Genomic DNA, 14,971 nt, shown 5'->3' on the forward strand with positions numbered 1-14,971 from the left:
TATATTTAAAAAGAAAGCTGGAATCTCCTAAATGTTTTTATTTGAATTAAAGCAACACAGCAACTCGTCAAAAGCTGAAAGGATTTTAGAGAAAGGCTGCAATAGGTCAGATTTGTCTGTGTTAAAACAAAAGCCACAGAAGCTTTCCTCCTCACTGGTGCTCTGCAGTGGTATTTAATCACCTGTATTATTTCCTGTAGGTGAAATCCACCCTTACGTACGGTTACACTGTCATACGATTATTAAGATGGTTGCTGTATTATAGCAGTTATTGTGAGACTGTCCTCCCGAGAAAAACAACACAACAGGTCGTTACGTCAGTTGCTCAGAAACAACCAATAGTTAACCTTCTAGTGACGGGCGTCATCTAGCAGCAGTGACCCGGTTCCAACATGTCCTCCAAATTAAACAGCCACACAGGTTGTTTGTACCTGCAACCAGAACAACCCACTGGACTGTAATACGCTGCTTTCCAAAACTGTTACAAACCACCGTCAAAAGATATTCAAATAGATCATTAAAGTTAGGCAACCTTCGTCGTGATGGCGACAGTAAACACCACGAATATCGTTGTTACGGTTTTTCAAAAAACGTCCTGACTCGTGGTTGGAAACGGAGGTGAACAGGGGTCTCTACTATCCATCCCACCTCCTTCCAGTAAGAAAGTCACCTTATATCGATGTCATCTGACCCGGGTCATCATTACTACGGCCGCTAGACGGCGTCCATCACTCAAATGTAACTGTCGGTCACTTGTGGCGACTGAATGAAGGATCTCTAGTGTTGTTTTTCTCGGGAGGACAGGCTCCGCAGTAATTCAGAGGAGGTGACGTTTCCTGTTTCAGAGTCAGGACAGTTTGTTACTATGAACTGTGATCATCCGCTAACCTTAACTCCGTGGTTATGATTATTTTTAGGCCACCTAACTTTAACAACATAACCCACATTAAGTTTCTCTGACCTTAACAAAATGATCCTTTCAACCCAAACCATCATCTCTCCCTAAACCTGACCAGACCTTCACCACAATGAATGTCACGTCATAAAACATCATTATGTTGTAACAGTTGTTGTTGTTGTTCTGCTGATTATTGCTGACTAGAAAAGGCTTCTGTGTGTCGTTGTGGAGTCAGACGCTCGACCGACATACTTGATCATGTGATCTGGAGGACTTGTTGGGTATCATGTGATAAACGTCGTCATGTGCTGCTGTTTCCTTCTACTTTAGTTGGTGATTGTCTGTTATACGTTCACTTACTGATGTGCACACGTACTGGAGTGCATCTGAACAATGATGACACGTCTCTGAACAAAACTGGATAAATCAAATCAGCAAAGTGTTTCATAATTTCCACTTCTGTCTTATTACATTCACCTGTGTGGTTATTTACAGGTGGAGTGATCTACAGCTGTAGTGAATATTAGAGAGACGTCATTATATCTGCTTTTACTATAATGGATTGATGCCTGTATGATTGATAACATCAGTAGCAGTGAGTTTAAAAAGAAGCTTTTCATCTTTGAATACATGAAAAAAAATACGTGAACTAGTAATTGGAGCCAAAAAATGAAATGTGCTGTAAATATCCAATAAGTGTTTTTAATAGTGAATAAAGCTGCTTTAGGTGGACTCCTCCTTTAATGTCCCCTGCAGCCGTGTTGTGCTGTCAGATGAAGCTTCTTCCTCACAGGAATTATGTATTAATTAAACATCATTTTTTGTTTAAACTGCTTCAAGTCATTGTTTTTTATATACTTACATATTAATAAATTTTACATATTTTATTTTAGTCCAACCCCACGTTATATTTAATATTTTATATACAAGGCTTTTAAGGTTTGAGTTTCCTTGTGGCATCAAACTGTGGTGAGTTACCACCAATCAGATGAGATCATCAGAGTGCAAACGGAGCCCTTTTAAGAAATTACTAGAAAGGTTTTCTGTCTCACTATGAGCCATGTTCTTTATTAATATACTTTTGCATTAAGGACATATTCCTGACTTTACCTATAAAACAAAATATCTGATTGTATTTTCTGAAACATGTACATATGAGTATTTGATGTGTGCAGACTGTGGAAGGTCGGTGTCCTTGCCTGTTAAGACCTTGTTCACATTAGAAATGAGAGAGGGCTCTCTCTGCTACAGAGACTCCACAGGTAGCTGTCTGATGTCTCCTCCTCAACAGGAGTCCTCATGGGTCCAGATCACATGGCACTCCTGCAGACTCACTTATTAAAGGCTGCAGCTCAAAGGGACTCTGAGGCTTACATCTTTACTGTGTGAAGTCCACATCACTCTGCATGTGTATTTATGCTGTAAGAGCTGTGCCACCAGCAATAAACGAGTCAATAAATAAACAAGTAATTATATTTGTACATCACTGAAATTGAACATTTTGATCTAATGTTATTGGGTTTTTTCAAAATTCTGTGTCAATACCGACGTTTGGAGTAAAAGCCACAAAATCAAATAGACGAAAAGCTTTTAATTTATAGTTGTAGTTAGTTTGTAGTTTGTCGCTCTCAGCCAGTCAGATATTTTCAGATCAAGTCCGTTTTATTTATATATGGTAATATAAGAAATCACAGATGTTCCTCAGGGGGGCTGCCGTTCCTCAGACGCTTTATCAGATCAGGAAAAACTCCTGAGAACAACCTCGAAGAGCAACAGAGGAGGGATCCCTGTTTTATATTCAAAGAACACAGAAGCTTTAATTGTCACACATGCTGGGGACAACACACACACATGCTGATCATGTAAGTTATTATGAAGTTATTATAAGGAGATAAATTATTAACAACCAGATCTGTCATGTAAATTATTCCTCTGTGAATTTCCTATTAGAAAATAACCATTCAGTCACAGCGATGCACATACGCTACATCAGACCATAAAATTATTTAAATTAAAAGCAGAAAATCTGGTTCAGATTCAAAACACATAATTCAACTTAATTTGGCCAGTGGCGCCAGCGTCGGCGCCAGCGTCGGCGCCAGCGGCATGTCAATGGTGACGTGGCCCCTCCAGTGAAATGGTTTTGTTCATTCTAAAAAAAAAAGTGTATATTATAATATTTTAATATAGATTATACCTGAACAAAACTGCATTGAATAGAAAAGACTTTAATGGTATATGTTCTCTGTAGTGTGTTTGCTAGCATCCTGTGTGCTCTTGTCTTCTATGTTAAGCTGTTGTCTGCTAAACGCTCCTATATGTACCTGTTTTAACTCAAATATTGAGGGTTTTAATGTATTGTATTCACACATCGCCCCCCCCCCCCAGTCCTCAGTGGCACAGCTCCTACACCATAACGCACCGTGCATTAACATAATTTAACATATTCTGTCTCCTCACACAGTCACTGCTTCTATCCTACAGGACTTGTGATGTGAAGTGCACATTTCATCAGTATTTGGTAACTCTTCAGAAGCAGGTCTTCTGCAGTCATCCCAGATTATGAGTCATCCACCCAAACCTGATACAGTATGTACGTGTGTGTGTGTGTGTGTGTGTGTGTGTGTGTGTGTGTGTGTGTGTGTGTGTGTGTGTGTGCACCACAGATTCCTTTATACACACACACACACACACACACACACACACATATATTTTTACATCCCTGCATTGCAGCGACAGAGAATTTGTGACCCTGTTCAGCTTCACTTGGAGATAAAAGAAAGAATTCAGATAAGTCATATCAAATGGCTCTGAAATACGTTTGAAGAGATTTGAGAAAAAAGGGGGGAGAAAAAAAGAGGGATTGTGTCCATGGCATTGATGATTCAGTGTCTCTGTAACTAAAAAATAAATTCCCCTCACAGCCAGTGATTAGTTGGGGAACAGTTGGTGAGCGAGGCGCACACAAGCGCTGCATATGGCTGTGATCGAGCCGCATGAGGTTCTTTTAGTAGCTCATCCTGGTTGGGTTTTTTTTTTTTATTTTATTTTATTTTTTTTTCCTCTTCCAGCAGAGTCAGAGGGGAATTCTGACATGAGAAGGGATCAAACAGCACATAAAAGCTACATCAATAGTACAGGGCTACAAAATGATAAACAGAGCAGCCTCCTCTGCTGTAAATTCACAGCGTGCTTCCATCTTTGTGAGGCGCAGGTTAATGTACGGGCAGATGAATCCTATTGATGTGTGATTCGATGCGCTACTCAGAGGTGAGATGGAGAGATTGATCTGAAAGTGAAAGACAGCATGAGGGGAAGTGGGTAAACACTCAGGTTTATACTGAAAAATACTCCTTTCTCTCTTTTCTCTTTCAACCAGCCTCTCGCCAGTGAGATTACTGTTCCCATGGCAACGCAGCTGATTGCATGAAAATTGCTGTGGTTGTGGGTGCCATGGCAACACATTACATTACATTATGCCGGTGTTAAGAGCCTCCCCGTGTCCCTATGTTGCGGTTTTTCGCGTATGCTTACACATGCCAGCCAGTCATGATGACACATGAACACACACTCACACACAGGCTGCTACTGGTCACATGGGTCGTCACGGCGTCGTGGCAGCAACAAGTTGGACCTCGAGCGCCTCCACCCACACCGCCTTGATCTTTTTGGTTCCCTATTCAAACTGAGATTATGCTTAGGAGGCTAATCCCATGTTACACGCGCATTACAGCACTTTCAGCGTGCTAGCCAGCCAGTGTGCAGCAATAGGCATTTCATGGAGGCTTGAGTCATATTATTGACTTGCTCAAAGCATGTAGCCTACTTAGGTCTGTGTGTGTGTGTGTGTGTGTGTGTGTGTGTGTGAGGTGGTATATAAATATAGCTGAAGACATTACAGATAGAGGTACTGAATGTTCTAGTAGGAGGTACTTGTGATAAAATCTTGGGTAAGTTTCAGGCCCATTGCTCATCTGTTGTCTTGTGAATAGATTTATTGTCTTTTTTTCACACCGTTGACTTGGTTGGAGATGATGGTGGGTAAATGTGCACGGCACCTCCTTTAAAAAATCTACGCACATACACACACACACACACACACACGCGTGCACACACATGGCCCCTCACTCCTTGCATTCAGACAAGATATTTATTTCTCCAGTGGATTGTTTCAGAGGCAGAGCGTCTCCATGGTGATGGCAGCCCACAGATCAGGACGAGGAAGAGTGAGGGAAGGAGGCGGCAGCGAGAGAGAGAGAGAAGAGAGAGAGATGATTCCAGCTTATCTGCCGCTGCTATACACTTGTTGACATACATATATGCTGATATGTATTCACACAGGCGGTTAATACACTCGCCCTCTCTGCTCCTTCCCTCTCTTCCACCTTTCACTCCGGGTTTCTTGTTGCTCTGCTCTCACTTTCTTCCACCCCCTCCCTGTGCTCGGTCTTTATCTTTCTCAGTCTATCAGGTGGCACATACTGTATGTTTTACCAGGCTTTAAACTGGGTCATCTTTTAGAACATGAAATCAATTAAAGCTAAGGACTGCTGCATTAGAAGCAGCAACCTTGCTTTTAGTTCATCATGAATTAGAATAATTTGCTTCTGCTTTTTCTCTTTTCATCATCATACTTCCTGAACAACATTTATGTGACTTTATTGTCTTGTTGCCAAGATAGAGGCTACAGGACATGTTACAGAACATATAATAATATACCAATATTTCAATATATACATACAAATATACATATACATCCACACAAACAATAAAATACATCATATAAGAAGAGTGTAATCTATGATAATCTGAGCAGATGTAATCTAGAGGATAATGTAAAGCTCTGGGTGTCAGACAGATAGAAGTACCAACAGGTTTCCCAGAAGAACATTGCTGCTGTTACTCTGCCAAAGTATTTGAATTGAAAATCTGACAGCACTGAGTCATTATAAATACCAGCTGTGCATTCTTTATGAAATGAAATGTTTTGGCTTGATATTTCAATGTTCAGGACATTTGAGAATGTTTGTTAATGAGTGTCAGTGGTGTTACTCTGTGTGTCACATGTAGTGATGAAAGCCCTGAAAAGCCTTTTAGCCTCTTTCAGCTCATTGTTTTGGTTTTAAGGCCCTAAAATCTAAAAGCTTGATAAATCCACTGTACGCTACCTGCCAAGCACCAAACAGACAGACAGACAGAGTTAGCAACTAGCTGTTGAACATCGTGTAAAGTTTAGCTGCTTAGAGCCAGATGTTTCCTGCAGGAGGTGGTGGAGACCAAAACAGAGCTAAAAGCAGAGTCAGTGTTGGACTCATATTCACCACGACTCCAGAATAATGCTAATGTTGCTGTTGCTAAGGCAACTGTTTGTTAAAGCCAGAACAACTTAATGTAATGAGGTGATAATATATCACTGCTGACAGCTTGTTTGCACTGTCCCCAATAATATTCAATAATGCTGAAAGTCTAAGGCTGTGAGTCCAAATAAGTGACAGATTTTGACATTTCTAACTCAAACTTGAACTTTAATTCTCAGGTACCTCATGAATGTGACATTTGAAGGCCGTAACCTGTCGTTTAGTGAAGAGGGCCACCAGATGTTCCCCAAACTGGTCATCATTCTCCTAGACAAGGACAGACAATGGGACAGGGTAAAGATCCTCTGTACTTCTCTCCTCTCCTCTCTTTTTCAGTTTTTTATTTTTCCAACCTCTGATATGTGATTTATGTCTTTTTTTTTCTTTTGGAGTGTCTCCCTGCCACTTAAAGTACCTGCAACAGTAGCCTGTATATCACACAGTCCTCCTCCCACTGCAGGTTGGCAAATGGGAGCGAGGCTCTTTGACGATGAGGTACCATGTGTGGCCTCGCTTTGAGCTGTATTCGGGAGCGGAGGAGCGGGAGGACCACCTGTCCATCGTGACTCTGGAGGAGGCACCATTTGTCATCGTGGAGGATGTGGACCCGCTCAGTGGAACCTGCATGAGGAACACCGTGCCTTGCCGCAAACAGCTCAAACTCAAGTGAGAATTTTAAGTTTTTCCTCCTGAAGACGTTCATTTTTCTCTCAAATGAGTAAAAAATCTGATTTGTTTTTTACTTTGTGAATCCAAGATGAATATTATAGAGCAAAGAGCTGAAAATAGACGCTCAGTAAGACATTAAGACATTTGTGTGTGCAGTATAGCTGCAATATGAGTTATTTCAAACTTTTACCTTCTGCATATACAAAGTCATTTGTTACACCTATCAAGTCACCAGTAGTTATAAAAAGACATTAAACACTATCTGTACTCAACTGCAAATGCTAAAAAGCAAATATAGAAAAGGATCAGTAATGAATCATGTATGTGCAGAGAGGATTATTATTATTTTCCTGCGTGTTTTTGTCTTATTTGCTCTTTTTTTCTTCATTGGATTTTTGGAGCAGCATCTACTTCATCCTCTCACAATCTCTGGGTGTCCTCTGATTACCTCTACTCACCTCCCTGCTGCTAACTAGATCATTGTCTTGGTTTCTGTCGCTGCCCCCCCCCCCCTTGCCCTCTTGCTATCCTTGGTGTGTGATAATGAATTTTCCTCATTGGCCTCCTTTTCTATCACTGGCCTACCTGAAATCTCCTGAGGGTGTCCTACATCTTCTGGCTCAGTGGTTTTTTTATTGACTGATCTTTCACCCTGTTCTTTCTCCTATTCCCCTTTTCTCCCTCCCTCTGTCTGTCTCTCTCTTCAAAGACATTTTCATACACAGCATTTCAGAGATAGGCAGCAATATGCCACAGAGAATATGCAGGATTTCTTTCAAGCCCAAAATAAAACTATGAGCCAGATGCACAGAGCTGCGTAGATTCAGGACTTAAAGTCTCTGTATGCACAAATGCATAAATATGTGGACGCGGCCGTGCGGTCCCAGTCAGATAAACCCCCGTGTTCTAATTATTCCATGTTATATGGAACATAGTAGCTCAGTAATTATGAAGGTTGTTCACTTGTATGAGCTGAACTCACAATCCCACAACACAAAAACAAAACACACTCAAACAAACACATTTGTTCCTGGTCTGACTCTGGAAACATCTGAGAACTGTGCCAAAGCTGCCGTTGTGTCGTTACTCACAGCTGTTACACACCTGTAGCTGTTGTGAGCCAAAAACAACTCACTGATTGATGACACACAAATTTGGTCAAATTTGTGACTCAGTGCATTATTCTTAGTCCCAGTTACTGTTTAATGTGGGTGATAATATGTAAACCATATATAACCATAAATCATGCTTGTAAAACATGGATGTTAATGGAACACTGTGCTTAAAAATATGGCTCCAAAAAGTCTCCTAAATCTACCTTTTGCCATTTTCCTTCTTTTGCCACGTTGCTTTTTCACACTGCTCTGCATACATACGGAGTAATAAAGCATGCACGGATGTACAGAATTGACCCTTATCTATATTTTTAGATAAATCTAATCTGTAATGACCTGGTTCAGTTTTGGTTGGAATGACTCTCTGCCTTCTGTCTGTTGAACTACAAGCTTTATAAACTTTAACCCAAATAAACTTTGACGCCAAACGGTTGAAACTTTTTCTATGTTCATCCATCTTTACTTCCTCTCTCCCCTCCCTCTCCATTCAACCTACCAGCAACCAGACAGGTGATTCAGGGATTTACATCAAGCGCTGCTGCAAAGGTTTCTGTATCGACATCCTGAAGAAGATCGCCAAGGCGGTCAAGTTCACTTACGACCTCTACCTGGTCACCAACGGCAAACACGGCAAGAAGGTCAATGGGACGTGGAACGGCATGGTCGGAGAGGTGAAGACATTTCTCTTCCCTTTACACACAATCACTCTGTGTTTTCATGTCCGCATGACTGAGAGACAGTCTCTGTCTACACATGTTTGAAGTTTTCTGTATGTATAGAAGAGGAAATGTTGTTGTGATGAATCTAGCCAGAGAGACCAGAGAGAAGCAACACCTTTACATCGGCTGTAAACAGCTTAAAAATACCCTCAATGACAGTTTGGTCCACACAGACCTGCTGGCTGATCATGAATTTCACAGCTGCAGAGCTCCATACAACCATTATTGAACCAGCAGAGACTAAGTACAGCATTATACATCAAACAAAATCATATTTGTCGTGTTTCTCTTGACTTTCTGTTGAATACAGATCGACAAACACCCTTACTCACCACAACTGCAGGTCTGTCTGTTTAGTGCTGTCCATTTAGCACGTCGTGCTCAGTGTTTATAGCAACCCTACAATCATTTCACTGTTTTCTAAAGTGCATTCAGCAAAGCCTCCCTGACGACACGCAACACCAGTTTTGATTCAAGACTCAGTGAAAACAAATAATAAATAGCTGCTGCAAGTGGCAGAGATCAGATTTAACATATGTTGTTTATTAGAGCAGAAGTTGCTGTTTCAGATGGACTGTAGGAGAGAAGTTGGTTTCCAAGTGTCTATTTCTTATTGGTTTGTTTGAGTGAGGTCATTTAAAAATCAGCAACTTCAGGGAGAAACTGTTCACTAGAGCACCAGCCTCCATGCTGGATAAACTAGATAAACTCTGGGTCATGAAAATAAATTATATGGAAGTTTAAAAATATGAATCCAATCAGTCAGTGTTGACCAGTTGAAGACAATGAGACCTCATTACCTGTGAGAAGAAAGCTTCAGAACACCACAGATATGGATTCATGTCTGAATTATATTTCTTTTAAATATATTGATTATGTCTTCTGTTCATTTTATCAACACGTGTATTTGTCCTCAGTTCATTCCCTCTTTTCCTTTGCTCATCAGTTTCTGTTATTTTCCAACATTTTTCCTGTGAAGCAGTTTGTAGTTTCTTCTCAAAAGGAGGACAGTGCACTACTAGATTACTCTTTACATTTTAAAAAACAATTAAACAAGCAAGAAAATATGTTAATCTAATAATAATAGTAACATAACCACAAACAGGGAGAGGGTTTTTTTATGGTTCCCAAAGGAATTTATGATAAGGGCTGATTATATTGTCTGAGTGTTGCTCCTTTTCTGTTAGTTTCCCGCCGTCTCTGTCATGCCATCCAGCACTTGTTCCCCACAACCTGGCCTGAGGGGAGGCTGTGATCAGCTCCGCACAACCTCAGGAGGAGGACAACGAGGCTCCTAATCAGAGATGGAGAAAGACATGCGTGTAGAGAGAGAGAGAGAAAGAAAGAGAGAGAGAGAGAAAGCAGCCTGAGGGAAAGACCCACTTCTCTCCTGCACACATTACTGCACACATTAGACGTCCTGCACAATGCAGCCTTTACAAATTGATGTGATGTCCGGCATAATTGATTACGGCATAGAACAAGCGACTTTATTATCATCTTAAGAACATAGATGAGTTAAGATGTCCAGGGTAATGTAAAATTATCTTAACCCTCCACCTACTGTAAATCAGATCAGAAAATTCCTGAAATATACATCAGCATAGGAAAGTCTATGCAAATGTGCAGAGCATGCACACATGGATTCATTAGTCAGTGTCCTTAAAAGCGTAAGCAAGCAGCTAATGATTTAATTTGAATGGGGAGAAAACAGGACAACAGACAAAGGAAAACAGAATGAGAGAGAGAGAAGAGAGAGAGAGCAGGCCTCTATGAAAAACTGTGACAAACAGAGAAAAAAACAGTGCGTAGGATTCCTGCTCACTCTGGCATACATATCCCTTATTAACACAGTCTTTTGTGCTCCAATTTTATTCATGGCCCGAGGCTTCAGAAACTTAGGGCTAAATATACCTGAGCAGACTCAGAGGGAGGCTGGTTTGGTGGGTAGCCATACGCTGACCCACTGTAGTAATGATCCTCTCGTCCTCCTGCTTCCCTTCTTCTTCCAAAATAACCAGTTCAAGACTTGGCAGAGACGGTGGCTGGCGTATGAGCTGCAGAGACCAGTTATTCTTCCCGTCACGTCCTTTTACTAATCTGTTTTTCAACACAATCCACTGACCTTCCGTGTTTCCCTCCCGTCTCTCTGCGTCTGTCTCTGTTTGACCCGCAGGTGGTGTTGAAGAATGCCCACATGGCGGTGGGTTCGCTCACCATCAACGAGGAGAGGTCAGAGGTTATTGACTTCTCTGTGCCGTTCATCGAGACGGGAATCAGTGTCATGGTCTCGCGTAGCAACGGGACTGTCTCCCCCTCCGCCTTTCTTGGTGAGAAGAAATGCACCTGGTGCTTCTGGCAGGTGTCCAACTCACAACTGAGAATACTAACGTGCACAAAACACAGTACAGTCACAGAAAGAGATACAAATAGATGGTGTTTGTCATAGATTATATGTGAAAACTGCAAAGTAGAGTACGGTGCAAGTGGCAGAAAATGTGCCCATTTCAATGAGCACATGTGTCCGTTCACACCTTCCCGCCTTCCTCTCCAGAAGTGTTTGTTAGCGTTCACACAAACTCAGATAAAATCCATAAATCTGTTGCTCTGAGTGCACAATATACAAATAATCATGTTGATACCAGGGGCTGATTTTATAACTTTGTTTCATTTGATTTAATGAACTTCCTTTCTCTGTCTCCCCACAACCCCTCGCTCCCTCCCCTTTCCGCTTCCTCTCCTCCTGTACCCTGCTGCCCCCCCCCCCCCCCACTCCCCTCTGTCCCCCCCCCCCCCCCTGTCTTTCAGAGCCCTTCAGTGCTGATGTCTGGGTGATGATGTTTGTTATGTTGCTGATGGTGTCAGCCGTGGCTGTGTTTGTGTTTGAGTACTTCAGCCCGGTGGGTTACAATCGCTGTCTGGCAGATGGGCGAGGTGAGAGGAGTGCACACACACACACACACACACACACACACACACACACACACACACACACACACACACACACACACACACACACATACATTCGCCTAGTCGGACCTAGTCAATGCTCCATAAAGGTGACAATGAGGTACATGTTCATGCAATCTGTGCTAAAGGGAAGACTTACTGGGCAGGTTTTGTTACCTTGAATGCTCCATTCAAACAGAGACCTCAATGTGCTAAATTACTTTGACAATCCCTTCTGAATGAGCCACTGGAGCACTGGGACTTTCTACTCCATGTCTCGGAGTGCTTATCTACATCTACAGTCACTTAAGCTCTTTCACTAATGAAAAGGATCATTGACAAGAACCAGATAGGTGATCTTAAGTATTCTTAGCATCACAGTGTGAACAAAGGCTCCTCTGTTCTTACATTACAACGTCTTTTTTATTGTGCCATTCGCAAATATTACACCAGTGTTACAGCACTGAATCTACGGTTGTAAAACCGATGAATACACTTTAGTAGATCTATTACCATATATTGAAAATATGTGTCAGGTTTAACGGTGTCTGACAGTACGGAACAACACAACCCCGTTGAATCACATACGGTTCCAGCAGGCCGTTGAAATCAATTTGCCCATCAAAATCAATGGTTTAGATTCAATCTATTTTTTATACACCCAGTTCTATTTGACTCTCAGGATTGCACGAGCTGCTGCAATGGCAGCCACTCAAGATAAAATTTGAGAAGTGTTATATTGCTGCTCGCAGCCTTTTCGTCAAGGACCACAGGGGAGAAGAGTAACGGTGTTTCCTACCGTAGTGTTTTCTGAATTTCTTCTTCTGTCACAGCAACAGTGTCAAAAACGTTCCCCAGTCCATGTGTATAGGATGTGTGGTTTAATCACTAGGTTATGTAAGGCTGTTGTCCTATACTGCTGCTCCAGCTGTAGCATAATTGTAGCCTGCTGTGTGTTCATCTTCCCCCCTCCCCCTCCTCTTTCTTTCTCCCTGTCTCTGATGCCAAAGAGCTACAGTAGGTAGTGCTTCCATCCTACAACCTTGTCATACTGCCATAGAAGTAGGTGGAACAGAGTTAGTCTGTAACAGTCGGTTGTCACGGCGGCGGCTGGAAGAGTGGATGTGGACCGTAGAGCACATCCTGCGATCACTGACAAACTAAAGGACGGGAAGAAATCTAGTCTTTGTCACTGACATCAATCAAGTGCCTCCTATGACAGTGGTCATGAGTAAATGCAGATGAAATGAAGTAGTAGCTGTGATCAGTGTGTCATCTTTCTCTCTACCTCCTCCCTCCTTTGCTCCCAGAGCCCGGCGGTCCCTCCTTCACCATCGGTAAGGCCATCTGGCTGCTTTGGGGTCTGGTTTTCAACAACTCTGTTCCGGTGCAGAATCCCAAAGGTACCACCAGTAAGATCATGGTGTCAGTGTGGGCCTTCTTCGCTGTCATCTTCCTGGCCTCCTACACTGCCAACCTGGCTGCCTTCATGATCCAGGAGGAGTATGTCGACCAGGTGTCGGGCCTGTCAGACAAAAAGGTGTGATTTTTGAGGCAATGTGAGGGTTTGTGGGGTGGAGGAGCAGGTGTGTGAAAGTATGTAACGTGGGGCAGTGTGAAGATGAGTGTGGATGACTTCCTCTGTTTCTTTGAATAGATGTCTAAATCTGTACGTGTGTTTTATTCAGAGTTGCTTCTGATTGTTTTCCTTTTAGATTTGATTCAGTTTTTGTTTTTTCAATGAATCAATTAAATACTTAGTTTGTAAATGGTCAAAATATTGTGAAAAATCACAAGTTCTGAGAGTCCAAAGTGACGTCTTCATCTGCTTGTTTTGTCCCACCACAAACACACACATCTGAGGAGCTGCTTGTTTAATTATATATGGTATAAATAATTCATAGATACCCAAATTGTTCATTCATTTTCTGTAAATTGACTTTATTCTTTGCTTTTGTATGAGGAAGTCCTCGACACATCAACTTAAACTGACTGAGAACTGAAAGAAATGACATGATCCACTGATTAGTGGAACAACTTGATATTATTTGGCAATTATTCTGATGATTAATTGTATAAGTGATTTTTCATGCAAAACTGCCAAACCTGACCTACTTCCTGCTCTTTCATTGTTAAAATTGTTAACGTCTTCATTGAATTTGATTCATGTGATAATAAAGTTCACATGTTTGGACTGTTTTGGAGCTAAACTTGAACTTTAGCATTTCTCATTTTTTTCTGACATTTTATAGACGATGAGAAGTTGAGAAGTGGCAGCCTTCCACTAATCATGTCAAACTATTGATTGTGATGAACATGGTGATCTGATGTTTGTCTCATTGTGTCTGTTGAGCACAACTCAAAGCATTTAGTTAATTTTAAGCTTCCAAAAGCGTAGTCCTACACTCCTGCTCAACAGTGCATTAAAGGCCATTTGATGCGGCTCAGTGCCTTTTCCATGCTAACGAGCACTCCTCTGTCATTTTCTCTGTGTGGTTTCTTTTCCGGAAAAACCCCCCCACAACAGTTCCAGAAGCCTAACGAATTCTCGCCGCCATTCCGGTTTGGCACGGTGCCCAATGGGAGTACAGAGCGCAACATCCGCAACAACTACCCGGACATGCATGCCTACATGACCAGCTTCCACCAGAAGAATGTAGATGAAGCCCTGTACAGTCTGAAGACCGGGTGAGGGGAGAGACAGATGGGGGGATGTAAGGAAGGAGGGAGATGAAAGGATCTCAGCTGCGAGAAATGAGGGTGTTATGGAGCTGTGAGGTCCTGTACTGATGCAATACACAGAAAAGATGATGAAGGATAAAGGGAGGGAGACAGAGGAAGAGAGCTTTCTGGGCAAGTGGGTGGGCAGCCAGTGGAGTTGTGTATCTGCCTGCCGCTGGCGCCCAGAATAGCAGCGTAGCCTGTGGTTGCTGTGAAAGCTAGCTAATATTCACTCTCTCTGCCCTTGAAAGCTAACTAATATCTTCTTCTCCTCTTTTCCTGTCTCCTCCTGTCGTCCACTGTTCTCATCAACCACTGCTGAAGAATTTAAAATGCAAAGCGGTGATGTACCTCTCATATTTGGTGAAGGTTTGAGCTGAACCACCACAGAGGCCCGTAGAGCCCCGAGGCGCCGTTTGATGGTAGTTTGTCACCAAGCTGGAGACTGTCATGTCAAATTTATCTAGAAATGGATACAGGGTGTCCACATCCTGAGACAAATCCTGTCTTGTGACCAATTTACTAAGAAGATGGGGAGCAATA

General features: G+C 42.1%; 1 protein-coding gene across 7 annotated transcripts in view; it reads left to right on the forward strand.

The window, feature by feature from the left end:
- Nucleotides 1-14,971, forward strand: part of grin2bb (glutamate receptor, ionotropic, N-methyl D-aspartate 2B, genome duplicate b) — a 99,529-nt gene that overhangs the window by 70,474 nt on the left and 14,084 nt on the right. For all 7 annotated transcript variants that reach the window (XM_042399406.1, XM_042399397.1, XM_042399434.1 and 4 more), the window contains 7 exons: nt 6,435-6,549; nt 6,716-6,921; nt 8,539-8,710; nt 10,935-11,088; nt 11,567-11,692; nt 13,018-13,247; nt 14,235-14,395. In XM_042399406.1, coding sequence (XP_042255340.1) covers nt 6,435-6,549; nt 6,716-6,921; nt 8,539-8,710; nt 10,935-11,088; nt 11,567-11,692; nt 13,018-13,247; nt 14,235-14,395 — 1,164 coding nt within the window. The remainder of the gene's footprint in view (nt 1-6,434; nt 6,550-6,715; nt 6,922-8,538; nt 8,711-10,934; nt 11,089-11,566; nt 11,693-13,017; nt 13,248-14,234; nt 14,396-14,971) is intronic.

This window comes from Thunnus maccoyii, chromosome 2, assembly GCF_910596095.1.
Source record: "Thunnus maccoyii chromosome 2, fThuMac1.1, whole genome shotgun sequence".
Classification (NCBI taxonomy): domain Eukaryota; kingdom Metazoa; phylum Chordata; class Actinopteri; order Scombriformes; family Scombridae; genus Thunnus; species Thunnus maccoyii.